The 14,876-nt window shown below is 45.0% G+C and overlaps 1 protein-coding gene across 4 annotated transcripts in view; it reads right to left on the reverse strand.

Moving 5' to 3' along the window:
- Window positions 1–14,876, reverse strand: part of ST7 (suppression of tumorigenicity 7) — a 160,338-nt gene that overhangs the window by 58,180 nt on the left and 87,282 nt on the right. For 3 of the 4 annotated variants that reach the window (XM_064446851.1, XM_064446841.1, XM_064446859.1), the window contains one exon: window positions 6,543–6,702. The exons of the other annotated variant lie outside the window; for it this stretch is intronic. In XM_064446851.1, the coding sequence (XP_064302921.1) occupies window positions 6,543–6,702 (160 nt within the window). The remainder of the gene's footprint in view (window positions 1–6,542; window positions 6,703–14,876) is intronic. 4 annotated transcript variants of the gene reach the window in all.

The raw sequence follows: 14,876 nt of genomic DNA on the forward strand, positions 1-14,876 counted from the left end.
ATAATAACTTCATTATAAATTAGTCTCAACAAATGCTATTATTCCAAACAAATAACCACTAGCAGAGCTCCAAACACCAGATGAAAAGACAGTACTGATTAGTGCCAGGACTCACATTTACCATAATGCAGAATTGAAGAGGGATCACACTGGGTTATTGCACTGAAAAACAGCAATTAACTCAGTCCCTATGGACTTGTTATTTCTACAGAAAAACTTCACTGTCTAGTTAATACTGTAAATCACTGAGAATCTCAGCTACAGTTGCCAAATTTAATTCCTTCATAGCTCATGAAGTAAAAAATCCATGGCAACATCTGCTGACCTTATTTAAGTTATAAGCATCCCACAGGGTTGACAAAGGATACTGAAGTTGATTGGCAGAGAAAAGTTCATTGCACTGCAAAGGTTTGGGAACACTAAAAGCATTTCATACATTTCTCTTGGGGTGGGGAAAAGCAAATTCTTCATGCTACAGGTAGGAATAGATAAGAAAATCCACAAAAATGTAATTTAGAACAGAACTCAAAGAAAATCACAAAAATCAATTTCTATAGCTTTTGAAAAGGTGAGGTCTTGATTCTGGCTTTCCTTCCCTCAGTAACTGATTTGTTCTCTTCCTTTCAACAAAGACAATTTACTCCAGTGAAGGTGAGACCAGGTTCAAACCCAGTATTTGCAACAAAGACTCACTGAGGCACCACAAATCTGCTCCTGGATGACCCCTCACGTGGTGCTCTGCAAAAACTCCTCAAGCACTGGCCCTGCAGCATTTCACCAGCTGCGTTCCACCACCAAAAGTCAACCAGCATATTTTTCCCTATGAAATTCTGTGACATCGTTTTGGAAGAGATAACAGCAACAGTTTTCTTGTGGGATACTGACTCAGCAGGGTATCTCTCCTACTTCATACAACACTGGTGAGTATGTGCCTGTTCCCTTTATGCCTGTTCCATTAAAGAAAGAGACAGACATACAGAACAGCAAGTCAAGCCTGTCTCTTCTCCCACGCACCTACATCCGTGGGACAGGAGAAAGCATTTTACATGCACTATTTGCAATAACATAATGACACCTGCAGCCTCACAAAAACTAGTCAAGTGGTGAAGGAGGTGGGCCCTCAGCTTGGTGCCTACATCACCTAACGTGCACATGAAAGAGAGACATGGGAAGGGCAAGATGTTTGGGAAGAGGGCATTGATTATACACCTGCATCCTTCCAGCAGGTAGGTAATATTAGAAAGCTCCACTAGTTTACTCAGCAGAAGTGCTCGATCGACATTCAGCGTTCCGTTGTGCAGCCAGAGGGTAACAGCTGTTTGCCAAGCTTCAATCTGACAGTCTTTACATAATATGACTTTCAAGCCATAGCAAATATTAAATAAGCATCAGCCTTCTCAGTTCCAGAGGTACAACTCAATGGCTTGGCTTACTCCATTTGCAACCCACGTGATTTGGCAACAACTATTTATTCACAGTGATACCACTTTTTTGCTCACCTTATTTAAATTTAAGTGGTTATATTTTATCCGAAGTATGCAGTACTTCAGCACTGTAGCAGGGAAAGGGGGAATCGGGGAACAAAAAGGGGAGGTAAAGAAGGTATTTTATCACCATCTCCTGTCCTGTTTGGCATCTGTCTGGCTAGTTAAGCATGATATGCTCTTTACTGCTTTTGTCTTGGTATCACAGAATCACAGAATGGTAGGGGTTGGAAGGGACCTCTGGAGATCATCTCGTCCAACCCCCCTGCTTAGGCAGGCACACCCAGAGCAGGGGGCACAGGAACGTGTCCAGGCGGGTTTTGAATGTCCCCAGGGAAGGAGACTCCACAACCTCCCTGGGCAGCCTGTTCCACTGCGCTGGCACCCTCACAGGAAAGAAGTTTTCTCTCATATTGAGGTGGAACTTCCTGTGTTCCAACTTGTGCCCATTGCCCCTTGTCCTGTCATTGGGCACTACTGAAAAGAGCCCAGTCCCATCATCCTGACACCCACCCTTTAGATATTTATAGGTAGTGATGAAATCCCCCCTCAGTCTTCTCTTCTCCAGGCTGAACAAACCCAGGTCTCTCAGCCTTTCCTCATAAGGGAGATGCTCCAGTCCCCTGATCATCTTGGTAACTCTCCACTGGACTTGCTCAAGCAGTTCCTCATCCTTCTTAAACTGGGGGGCCCCAAAACTGGACACAGCACTCCAAATGTGGTCTCACCAGGGCAGAGTAGAGGGGGAGGATAACCTCTCTCAATCTGCTGGCCACACTCCTTTTAATGCATCCCAGGATACCATTGGCCTTCTTGGCCACAAGGGCACAGTGCTGGCTCAGGGTTACATTGCTGTCCACCAGCACTCCCAGGTCCTTCTCAACAGAGCTGCTTTCCAGTAGATGAACCCCCAGCCTGTACTGGTGCATGGGGTGTTCCTCCCCAGCTGCAGGACCTTGCACTTGCTCTTGTTGAATTTCATGAGGTTCCCCTCAGCCCAGCTCTCCAGCCTGTCCAGGTCTCGTTGGATGGCAGCACAGCCTTCTGGTGTATCAGCCACTCCTTCCAGCTTGGTGTCATCAGCAAACTTACTGAGGTTACACTCTGTCCCATCATCCCAGTCATTGATAAATATGTTCAACAGGACTGGACCCAGCACAGACCCCTGGGGAACATCACTAGTGACAGGCCTCCATCCAGACTCTGCCCCATTGATCACGACCCCCTGAGTTCTGTTGCTGAGCCTGTTCTCTGTCCACCTCACTGTCCACTCACCCAGCCCACACTTCGTTAGGTTGCCTGTGAGGATGCTATGGGAGACAGCATCAAATGCCCTACTGAAGTCTAGATAGACAACATCCACTGCTCTCCCTTTGTTGACCCAGCCAGTCACGCCATCGTAGAAGGCTATCAGGTTGGTCAAGCATGATCTTCCTTTGTGAATCCATGTTGACTACTTCTGATAATCTTTTCCTCTACATGCCTAGAAATCTAGAAATTCCTCTACATCCTAGAAATGACCTCCAGGATGAACTGCTCCATCACCTTTACAGGGCTGGAGGTGAGGCTGACTGGCCTATAGTTTCCCAGGTCCTCCTTCTTGCCCTTTTTGAAGATTGGAGTGACATTTGCTGTCCTCCAGTCCTTGGGCACCTCTCCTGTCCTCCACGACCTTTCAAAGATGATGGAGAGTGGTTCAGCAAGAACATCCGCCAGCTCCCTCAGCACTCGCAGGTGCATCCCATCGGGGCCGACGGATTTGCAAGGAACCAGTTTGCATAGGTGATCTCTGACCCAGTCTTTCTCAACTGATGGTAAGTCTTCCTTTGTCCCAGTTTGTCCTCTCTTCTCTGGGGGCTGAGATGCCTGAGGGCCAGCCTTAGCAGTAAAGACCGAGACAAAGAAGGTATCTGCTGGTACCGATGTCTCAATACAATAACCATTCTGACTTTTCTTAAGGAAAAGATCCCTACTGCAATATTCTACCATAGTCAACACCTACGCAGGAAAACATGGTGAGCCAAGTAAAAAACTCATCCTAACCTTGTTGGACAGTGGAAGAAATATCCCAGTGCTGATGTGTGGTAAACGGAAAAGGTTGCCTTTTCTGTTACATTACAAACTAATAACATAACTATGTCCTTATTTTATATAAGCAATTAGGATTTATTGAAGATGAATCTTTCATCTCCTCATTCAAAAATCAGGTTTTCAGCACCAATATGTTTCTGAAGGCACAGGCTAGCCATACAGACACATTATCCAGAAACACCATGGGAATCCCATCTCATAGACCTGAGTGCCAATGCACTGAAAGCAAACACACTCCTTGACTATTTCTTTATATCAGAAAAGTCAAGATGCTTGGCTGAACCTCATTAGTCAAAGTACTGTGCCTTCTGCTTTAAAACGATGGGAGTTATTTCAGAGCTGCTGAAGTGTGACTGAGCGCACTGATGAGTGCACACAGGTGTTTCCAAGCCATCCCATGCTTTCTGCCAGTTCACCCAAATCTAATATCCTGCACCATGCAGTGCTGCTATTCACAGCCTCGCCTCAGATGGGAATGGCAACAGCTGAATTTGCTGTGCTATATGGAGGCTTCCCTACGTAGAAATACTCAGTATAGAGCAAGGTTTTTTGAGGCCACCTATTTTATTTAACTTGTGAGTTCAAAGCTCATTTTTGTTTGCTTGTTTCCACAAACACTGAAGAGAAGAGATAAAATTTGTCAGATACAGACATCGGCACCTCAGCTGCTAAACAATAATGTTTCCTCCATAACTGAATTTGGGTGTTTTTTTCATTCACTTTTCCTCACTTGTTAATTCTGATATATTTTAAAAGCTCGCAAAGAAATTTAATGAAACTGTAATTGATCCTAGGGGCACATCCATAATGAAAGCTCAATTAATTTCTAATATTAAGATTATGGCCTGCATGCCAAGATAGGGCTGTAACTGGTAAGCTTCATTTTACTTATGAGGAACACAAACTGAGACGGTCCTGCCCTGACTTTCTTTAACAGTGAGTACCTCTGACTCAAGCCAGAAGTGACAGTATTTCAGCATCTTCACCACTCATGGGCTAATTTTTCAGTTCATCTCCCCCAGGAAGCTGAGTCACCCAAGCAGTGAGACAAGTTCCCCTGGGACTCCCCTTCAGTCTGCAAAGATGAGTGCTTGGGGGGCTGATTCATTTTAGGCAGACCGGCCCGTCTCTCGGCGGAACCATCCCAGGGCTCCTGGCTCAGAGTGCCTCAGCAGAATCCCAAACCCTGTGACTAAACGAAGTGACCTGCAGGGACAGTTCTGCAGCAGAGCTGCAACAGAACTTAAGCTGCCTCGGTTCAAAACTGATATCTTCCCCTCCATGACGTAAGAGCTGATTTCTTCTGATTAACACTGTCTTCTTCACCAGAGCAAATAAATGTGGATTCATTATAGTAATATATAATTGCATAACAAAAATTGCAACCTATACATTTATACCGTTCATGTAAGGCTCTCAAAACACCTCCTCAGTCATATGTTCATTCAGAATAATCATATGCATTAGAAAAGAAGCCCCAGAATGTCAAGGTCAACTTTAAAGATTTGAATGGCTTAAAGTCATACACCTTCTGCATGATTTGCGACACCCACTCCTTGCACTGAAGCTCATAGGAGCTGTGAATGCCTGGAAGCCGATGAAAATCGAGCACCAAATGCCTGAAATCAGGCCCCCTAAACTGGAGGCCTCTTTTTAAAACCTGACTGTGTTATGACTTGCCCAAAGTCACCAGTTAAATAGGTAGCAGAGTCAGGAACAGAACAAGCCCTTCAGCTATTAAAAGCCACTGTGCTTCCATTCACTAAATGTGAAATCCAAACGTTGTTTACATACGACCTACATTATCTACAAAATAAAGCGATGCAAAAGCAGATGGGCATTCCTGATGTCTTTTTCAGATTTTTTTTTATTTACGGTGTCATTATTATTCAAAAGAATTCAAATAAAAATACCACCTGCCTTTAGAAACAATATTGCAGAAAGAGCACGTGGAATTTATCAGGGCTACAACAACAAGGGGGAAATAGATGCAGTGGCAACATAGCCTGGGCAATAGGCACGGCATGCATTTGGAAAGACATCATTAACCAGAGCCATTAACGAAGCAGCTCTGCCTTTTATTTGACCAAAGAAACCCCAAGCTTAAAGGAAGCCTTATCTGGTCTCACAGCTCAGCCTGAGATGATGTTTGAGAAGGGCAATGAAGCTGGTGAAGAGTCTAGAGAACAAGTCTTATAAAGAGCAGCTGAGGGAGCTGGGGTTGTTTAGTCTGGAGAAGAGGAAGCTGAGGGGAGACCTTATGGCTCTTTACAACTACCCGAAAGGAGGTTGTAGCGAGGTGGGTGTTGGTCTCTTCTCCCAAGTAACCAGCGATAGGATGAGAGGAAATGGCCCCAAGCTGCATCAGGGGAGGTTTAGGTTGGATATTAGGAAAAATTCCTTCACCAAAAGGGTTCTCAAGCACTGGAACAGTCTGCTCAGGGAAGTGGTGGAGTCACCATCCCTGGAGGTGTTCAAAAACGGTGTAGACATGGCACTTTGGGACATGGTTTAGGAGGTGTGGTGGTGTTGGGTTGGCGGTTGGACTTGATGATCCTAGAGGCCTTTTCCAACCTTAATGATTCTGTGATTCTATGTTGGCACCGTGGGCTTATGGCAAGCCACCTGAGGCACACCCAGCTTCTGCTGCCACGACAGGCCTGGGCAAAAGGCGTGCGCAGCACCCCTGGGTGAGGTAAATGTGGGTGCTGCTGGGCGGGAGGGCTGGCTGCCCACCGCGGTGCCGCAGGCAGCCGAGGCTCTGCCACCACCAGCAGCTGCGTCCCGCTCCCGCTTCCACGGCTCACCGCCCGCCCGCTACGTCCCTCCTCGGGCGTACCAAGGACGTTCTCCCCCGCGCTGCCTGACCCCTGAGGAAGCAAAGCTTCAGCTCCACACGCCTGGAGAGCCGAGGGGGCGGCGGCGGCGGCTCCCGCCGGCGGCAGGGCGTGCGCCCGCCGCCCTCACCTGAGACGCTCTGCCGGCTGGAGTCGGCGTCCCCGTTGGCGGCGCTGGCGGCGCTGGGCGCGCTGTTGTCCACCCCGCCCAGCAGAGGGCGCAAGTGGCTCACCGAGACCTGCTCGATGAAGGACGTCCCGTACTTGCGGAAGTACCACCACTCGAAGATCTGCAAGACACGGGGAGACACCGCCTGACGCCTCAGGACGCCTCACCGCCCCGCCCCGCCCCGCCCCGCCCCGCCCCGCCGCTAAAGGCTCCCCCCGCCGCCCCGCCACCCCCTCCCCTCAGCTTCGCGCCGGAACCGTAAAAGGGATGAGGCGCAGGCGGGCAGGCGTCGGCCTCCCCCGGCTCCGCGCCTCCCTCCCCTCGCACCCTCGGGGAGGCACCTGCCAGCGCCTTCCCCGTCCTTCCTTTCCCTTCTTTCCCCTTCCCTTTCCCCTTCCCTTTCCCCTTCCCTTTCCCCTTCCCTTTCCCCTTCCCTTTCCCCTTCCCTTTCCCCTTCCCATTCCCCTTCCCATTCCCCTTCCCATTCCCCTTCCCTTTCCCTTTCCCCCACCCTCCCTGCAGCGCATTAAGACTTCAAATTTGATCCAAGCTCATGCTGAATCCGGCCAATCACTTTAAAAAAACTTGTTTACAGGAGGTAAAAGAATCTCGATCTTGTCAGCAAAAAAATCTGGTGTTTTGTTTGGTTGGGGTTTTTTTCTTAATCCAAAGAACCTTATGTCAAATTATTTCTTTTGAATTTTCTTAAAATTGTTAGGAGTGTTCCTTTAAATTGACTTCTGGAAGCTCAGCTCCGTCCTGTCTGCCATCAGCCACGTAAATGGGTTGCCGCAGTCAGGAATATACTCTCGCCTCATCCTTCCCCAGCTCCCTCTGCGGCCAAGGGAAAGCGAGGAAAAGCAGGTTTGCTTGTTTTCCCAGTAATACTTCCAAAGGAATTTACTGAGCCTAATTTTAAAAAATGCTAAAAATACCAAACAAACTCCAGGAAGCTGAATCCTATCCCTTTCAGGATTTTTTTCCCCAACTGAACTGTGTTTTGTTTTGTTTGGCTAACTTGGGCTGATTCTGAATTCATTTTATTTTCAGACTTTCGGTTCAGCTAGCAAATCAGAAAAAAAAAATTAGCTCTACTTGGAAAATCATTCCACAGCCTAAAACAACCCCTTATAATTGAATTTATATACATAAATATATACTTGTGGTATTTTCACCCAGGAGTTATATTCTTGGGTAAGAATACACATATTTCAGGAAACCACATAAACCTGGAATGAAGACTATTTCATATAAATAGGAAAAAGGTTTTGACCGTAAAAGTTGTAAAGGCACACACACTTATAATGAGTATGTAAAATGAGTGTATTTTGCACTTGCACTTGAATCATCACCCAAATGTCTACATACCAACTGAAACAAAAGCAAATCAAGGGGGTTTTAAAAATTTTGGCAGTATTTTGTAATATCAGTTGCAGTAGGCATTGTGAACGAACGATCTTCGTCCTTTGTGTATTACTTGGTATCTCCATGTCTTATGCCAGTGCTGAAGGCTTTTACAAAATCTCTACCCAAAAAAAAAAAAAAATTATTCCTTCTCACTATAGCTAGGGACGATCAGCAACAGGTGAAAGGACTGAGTTCACACCTTTGGCACCATCAGCGCGCTGTCGAGCAGGTTCTGGTGGGCCGGCCAGGAGCCAGCAGGCTCTGGAAGGCCTCAGGAGCCTACCTGCCACAGAGCAGTCCAGGCTAGACTCCACACTCTTCCTCACACAGTATTTTTTTGTTTTTAAGTTCTCTTGAGCTCTTTATATAACGGAACTGACTTCACTCTCTGTGGGATTGTCTGTAGACAAGACATGCTTTCCCCCCATCACCCTTAAAATCATTCCATAGGGGAAAAACAGAAGATAAACCTTCCAGCACAGTAAGAAAATGTTCCTTTCCAAAGGATACTCCAATGCATTCTGCACTGGGGCTTCCCCTAAATTCAGCTGTGTGGTTAAAGCATCTAGAGCATTCATATGGAGGAAGCTGATCCTCGCTGCACTGGAACGGGGTGGGAGTGTAGCTGGTGGCCACTTGAGACAAAATCACACAAAAGTGCGTGGCAGGCCCGGAGATTACTCAGTCCCCAAAACAATCTAATGGCTCTTCTAGGAGACATCAACAAGGAAGAACGGAGCAGTCCGATGAGGAGATAGAAGGGCTTTGTGAACACATAAGGGTCAAAAACACTTGGGAAGATAAACAGACGGTCACAGAGAAACCAGAACATAAACACACCCAGATCTTTGCAAACCCTATGTCCCAGGCAGATCACCAAAAACCCACAGAGCCTGGACAGTTCCTCCTTACACAGACTCCACAGTGCATTTGTCACTGTACTTGTTTCGTCGGCACGCAATCGCAGCAGCACCCAGGTGGGAACCCTGGGAGCCAGGGACAGAATGCTGAGCAAGTATCACTGAACACTTGCTCCGCACTGCTGGGCTTCCCCTGGCACACACCACTGCCTCAAATGCTGGAGATGGTGGATATGGAGCTGGCACAGGTGAGCCAGCTTTAGTTTTAGCTGTTCTCATGCTCTTAGGGATGCAAGACTTTCTAAAGGGTTTAGAATTTAAATCTTATGATCTAAGAGAGCATCATAATCTAAGCAGGCAGCATGTGGCTGACCATGAGAGAAAGGCTGTGCCGTAAGACACAGTCACAGGTCTGTGGTGAGCATCTGTCCCTGTTTTATCTTTGGAAGCTTGAAGCTTGAACAAATCAAGGCACACAAGCCACAGTTCTACCTGCCCAAGGTCTCAGAGGGAGTGGTTGTTGGGTTGTTGGGAATCAGAGATTATAGTCTCGCACTGAGGCAAGGGACACTCGGCAAAAGTACCACTGTCACATAAGCCAAGGACTGAAGTACAACTCCCAGACTGGCTGCTCAAAACCCTTAGCAGTTATACACTCTATCTAACAAGCTTCGTATTTTCTTTAAGAGAAAAAGAAACCACATTTTTCAAAATGTGCTAATAAATTTCTGCTCATGATTTTGATCATCATCAGCTTTTAGATAAAAAGTCAGTAAGCCCAGAGAGAGAGAGTGAGCAGCACAATAGCACGCGTGAGCCCACTTGCCCTGCACAAATGTACACCAGCTGGAAAACTGTCACACTGAATTTCAATGAAACTGAGAGTACAAGCAGAAAGAATGTACATACATACATATGTGGTCACTACTACGGTTCAGCTGAGTGACAGGAACTTGCTATAAATCTGCCTCCCTAGACTTACAAATACATTAATTACCTTTAAAAACGGCATTAAAGCTCATAAATTGTTTAAGGCAGCTTTGAAAAAACTTTGCAATGTTGAGTGAATCCAGTGCCAGGAAACATCAGCCAGATCTCAGTGCATATAGTCTCTTAGAAATTAAAGCCATATATCATCATCATAATAAGCCTTTGCTTGGAGTGATTTGTTCAGGGTGTATGAGAATAATAATCTGTAATCCGGTACTGAAGTCAAAACAGTAAATCCACAGAATTTTTGCACCTTTCTCAGTGTCAGCTGTTTTGAAACCTGATTTCTACAAATCAAATTTTATTTCTAACTGCACCAGCCACTTTGAAAGCAATGTGAAGTCAACAAGCTTTTGACAGTTCAGCAGGTGAGAGATCATCTGACAGAATAATAACTGACTATAAGGATTAATTTCCCTTTGAAAGAGATCTGGATCAGAGAGGGAATTAATGCAAAAGATCATTTCTGCACCACTACTGAAAGAAAGGGCCCCCTCATTTCTCTCATATGCATACGGTGGGAGGGGAGCTCATCTTCACAGACCTCATCCTCTTCACAGCAGCAGCAAGCTTCTCTAGGTTCCTTCTGGTTGGTGCCTGTGCTTTCAAATTGGAACAGGGTCAGACACCTCCAAACCCTCAAGGGATCTTTGAAACATTATGTTCACAAAGGCCAAGTTAAAGCCCCATTCCGAACATTCCAGCTTTGTGTGTTTAGAAATCCAAATTTAGAAATTTGATTTTTTAATCTGGTATGGATAATGCTTAATGTAAGAGTATTTGATTTTGGAAAACCCTTATTGATGATTTCTCGAAATGCATGGCTATGAAAAAACAATTTTTAGGTGACAAATATAGTTGGGTTAAGTAAGAGCTGGTTAATTGCTCGTAAGTCTTCTTGATGCATTTCAGATACTTGCTTTGGACTATTTTTGCTTTTGCTTCTCTGTGCAGGTACTTCTCTTCCCCTGTGCAATAAAAACATTACAGACATCCTCTTTCTTATCTCTGCTCTCACATACAGAAAATCCCGGATCATCTTACTTCTCTGTGTAGCAAGAAATCTATTCTGCATTACTTGGATATCTGACCTTCCCACCTGGTTTTTCAGAAGAGATATTCCATCGTAAATGCAGCAGTTCACAAGGGATGGTTTTGATGGTGAATCTCACTGGACTGAGTAGTGATGTCTACCAGTGATTTGAATTATGCTTTCCTGTTTATCACATTCGAGACAGGCATCCTCTCTTACAGAGAATACTCTCTCTAGTCCTCTCCTACTGTATGTGTATTGAGTCTTCAAGAGAAGCAGTACAGGATTTTGTTTGCTGGCGACTTCCACAGCTCAGAGTTCTCATTCAGCCTTGTAATGAAGCTTCCAAGTCTCAGAGGAGTAAGATTGGGAGTACTCCTCTATTATGAGGGGTGGTAATAACCAATTTAATTAATTTAAATGAAACTTACTTTCTTGAGGAACAGAATAGTGATAGCAGAACTTGATTCAATGGTTAAACCTATTTGCTAAATAAAACAGGACCACCACGCAGGTTTGGCTGCCTCCGTCATCCATGCTGTTTGTTTGCTAGCAGGCTGCCTGGCCTGTGCCTACTCTCCCAGGCAATGACTGGATATGTTCTGGGGATATCACAGCCCTGGGCTGTTCCCAGTAGACAGTACGGAAAAGATCATCCCATTTTCGGAGGATGTGACTACGCAATGCCACTTGCCTTCAACAAAGCAAGCCCCTGGTCTGTTTTATTTAACTGTTAGGGGTAGCCAGTGACTCAAACAGATCTTCCAGTCCTGCCCAGCTTGGGTGTAGGAAACAGTACGCCTCTGACCACGCTCTCAGTGTATCCATCTTGAAGGCTATGCAGCCCCATTCCTTCTGGTTAAAATAACCCCGTTTAGCATTCTCTTAGACTCTGCTCCTGGTTACCGAAACCCCACTTGTCTTATCTCAAGGAGTCAGCATGAGAAGATAGATGCACTGCTAACAAGCAGCTTATTCAAAATAAATAGCTGTTTACTTACATTTCATCTATGTCTGGAAATACAGCAATGGAGAAGAAAATAATATATTGCCTGGACTAAGTATAGTACTTCTTTCAACACTGGGTAGGCCCCAGCTACTTATGATACCTTTCTTTTGTCTGTGGACTGGCTTGTAGACTGCCTTCCTACAGACCCTTCCTCTCTCATCTGCTCCCTTCCAAGTGTTTCCAGTTTCTTAGGAGCTCCCTATGAGGATTCTGCCCTCCCTGACCTGTCAGCCTCCACTGAGCAGAAGCAGAAACTTTGAACAATGACCACGTATCGCTTTTCAGCCACCAAAGATTGCCTCTGCACAATTGTCAGACCTTCCCGGAGTCTGTGGCAACACCCAGAACTCAGTCACCTTTCTGCCCCTCTGCAGCAGACTACACAAAGGTAACAAAACAAGCCGAAGAACAATTAATATGGTACAGAAAATAAGACAAGTCCCTGCACAGTGATTCAAGCCCTCTCTCAGACTTCCTGTACTAGCACCATTGGCTATGAAAGGCTGGGACTCTCATCCTATACACATACTCGGGTAGTAGCAGACAGCCCACCTGCTCAGCACTACCCAGTGTGCAGACTCACCACTCAAGCTCTACCTCTGTAGACTGGCTTTCTAATTCTTATCTCTGAAAGACCTGCTATTTTGTTCATTGCAGAATGTTTCTCATTGTGTAGCAGAAAACTCTTGTTTTGTCCCAAGCTCTGAAGCAGAATAACAAGGCATTCTTGGTGGTGATTCAAGACTGGGGTTCACTTCTGCCTGTGCTTTGTTAGAAGTGAGACTCCATCCGTTTGCAGTGCAAATGCCACCTGCATTTGCTAAACAACTTTCACTCTGGTAATAACTGTATGTTAAACACGTGGCCTTATTTAGAAATCTCAGTGGCATTTACATAGTTCCAGTTCACAGCATTTACTGGACATCAGTTATGCTTCATGACAGCTTTATTACCCTACCTGTGGAAAACCTTAGCCTCTCAGACACTGAATACAATACAGCTCATTGTATTCTGTGAGACAGAACCCTTGTTTTTTTAATGGATTAAAAGTAACTGTGGTGGAACCAAGTTTCCAATACAGTATTTCTAATGCAGCTTGGGACTTAATTTGTTTCCTATTTTTGATGCCTAAAATAGTGCAGGGATTAATTGAACATAAATTGTTCATTTTTAACTGTGTGCTGTAGTCAAGTAATTATTAAGGAGAATGCTTGAGATAGAAAAGTCTTTTCTGTATGCGTCTGAGCCATCCAGGAAAGAAAAAAGGTCTGAAATCCTTGCTTCATTTAAGTCACATTGCCTACAGCAAGGCCAGAATTTTACCTAAAGAATGAAAACAAGTAAGACACAAAATAAAACAGGAAAGTAGTGTTTTGCAAAGGAGTCACGTAGCATGCAATTGCCCAAAGCTGAACTCTGCAGAGTCATTGTTTCATGGCTCAAACATGAAATAGGAAAAGCATTCACTTTCCCATTGGTTACCACATTTCTGAAATGATGGAATTTTCCATCATTTCATAACCTGTAGTGCTGTGATTTCTCCTTCTGATTAGGAATTGCAGCCAACTGATAATGGAAAGAAATCTGCCAGGCCATATGGTGGAAAATTCCAAGGAATATTAGTACATCTAGTGTGAAAAATACCCCAGTCATGTAGATTTGACAAGAGAACGTTTATTTATACAAGAGTTTCACTTAATACCAATAGCAGGATTAAGAATCCTTTAGAACTGCAGATGCTGTGTAGTATGACAGATGAGTGGGTGGTAATGCAGGCAATTCAGCATGTTACAGGGCCATTGGTAAACAGCAAGATTATTAAGATATAATTAATCTGAGGCAAAATTGGGCTAGTGACTGGGCTAGCACTACCTCACTAGAACTTACTCAGCTGTCTTTCCTGATACACGGTCTGTTCAACTTGCAGTTTCTTCTTTCCATGACCATGTCTGCTGATTTCCTTTCCATCATTCAGTTTACAGACCACGTGTTCCTCTCAACACAGACACCGGTCCCTACAATTTAGGGTTTCTGGCTGTTGCCTGCCTGGCCTATATTAGCTTTTGCACATTTAGGATGGTGGCATATGACCAGCAGACAACAACTGATAGCAGTAGTGAAGGTCCACAAAAAAAGCTTTCACTCTTCTTTCAGTCTGCGTCTACACCTCCATCACCTCACAGTTCCTTCAACTTGTTCATAATGGACTTTGTCATACAGCATTTAGTGAATTTCTTCAGTTAAGGCTCACTCATCTAATCTCTTCTTGGAAGGCTTCTATCAGTGCCCTTTTCCCCCTTCTTCATATCACGGTCCTGGATATTCCTTGCCACTTCCTTCTTGTACTTTCCATCAAAGCACAGCATTTAGAAATTTCTTGCTCACAAGTCTCCTACTGAGCTCATTCCTCAGAAATTGCCTTCATGACTACAGTACAAAATGTACCTACATTTGCAGTCATGCTATACACAGAATTTAGTTACAGGTAATTTAGTTTCTCTTTAGGGTTTTTGTTCCTGTTTGATTCTGTAAGGCACTTCTCCATAGGGTACAAACTGTCTTTTTCTTGCCACCTCCTCCCTCTCGCTGTCTTTACTCTCCAACAACAAATACAGAAGTAGAATTGTGCCTGTGGAACCCATGTTACTACTTCTCTCATTTCTTCTCATCTTGGTGGTGGGGCCTGGCCTTTTGAAGGTTTCTTCTTTCTGAGTGAGAGTACTGAACGTAGCATTCAATATTTTCCTCCCATGCATCTGAGTGAGTTGTGCTGAACTGAATCCAAGTCTTACAGATCTGGCTCCTGTTCATGCTCTGAAAAATCTGCTGATGTCTCCGGAGCTCTGTCCTGTGCTTTGGGGCTCAAACCATGCAGGGATGATGAATGCCCAAGGTATAGAGATTAAATAATTGCCTTCTGCTACAAGGAAACCCCAGAGCAAGGCACAGCAGCAGTGCACCTGATGCTTTATACCTGAAATCATTTAAGTGATGAG

The sequence above is a fragment of the Phalacrocorax carbo genome, chromosome 1 (genome assembly GCF_963921805.1).
Source record: "Phalacrocorax carbo chromosome 1, bPhaCar2.1, whole genome shotgun sequence".
Lineage (NCBI taxonomy): Eukaryota > Metazoa > Chordata > Aves > Suliformes > Phalacrocoracidae > Phalacrocorax > Phalacrocorax carbo.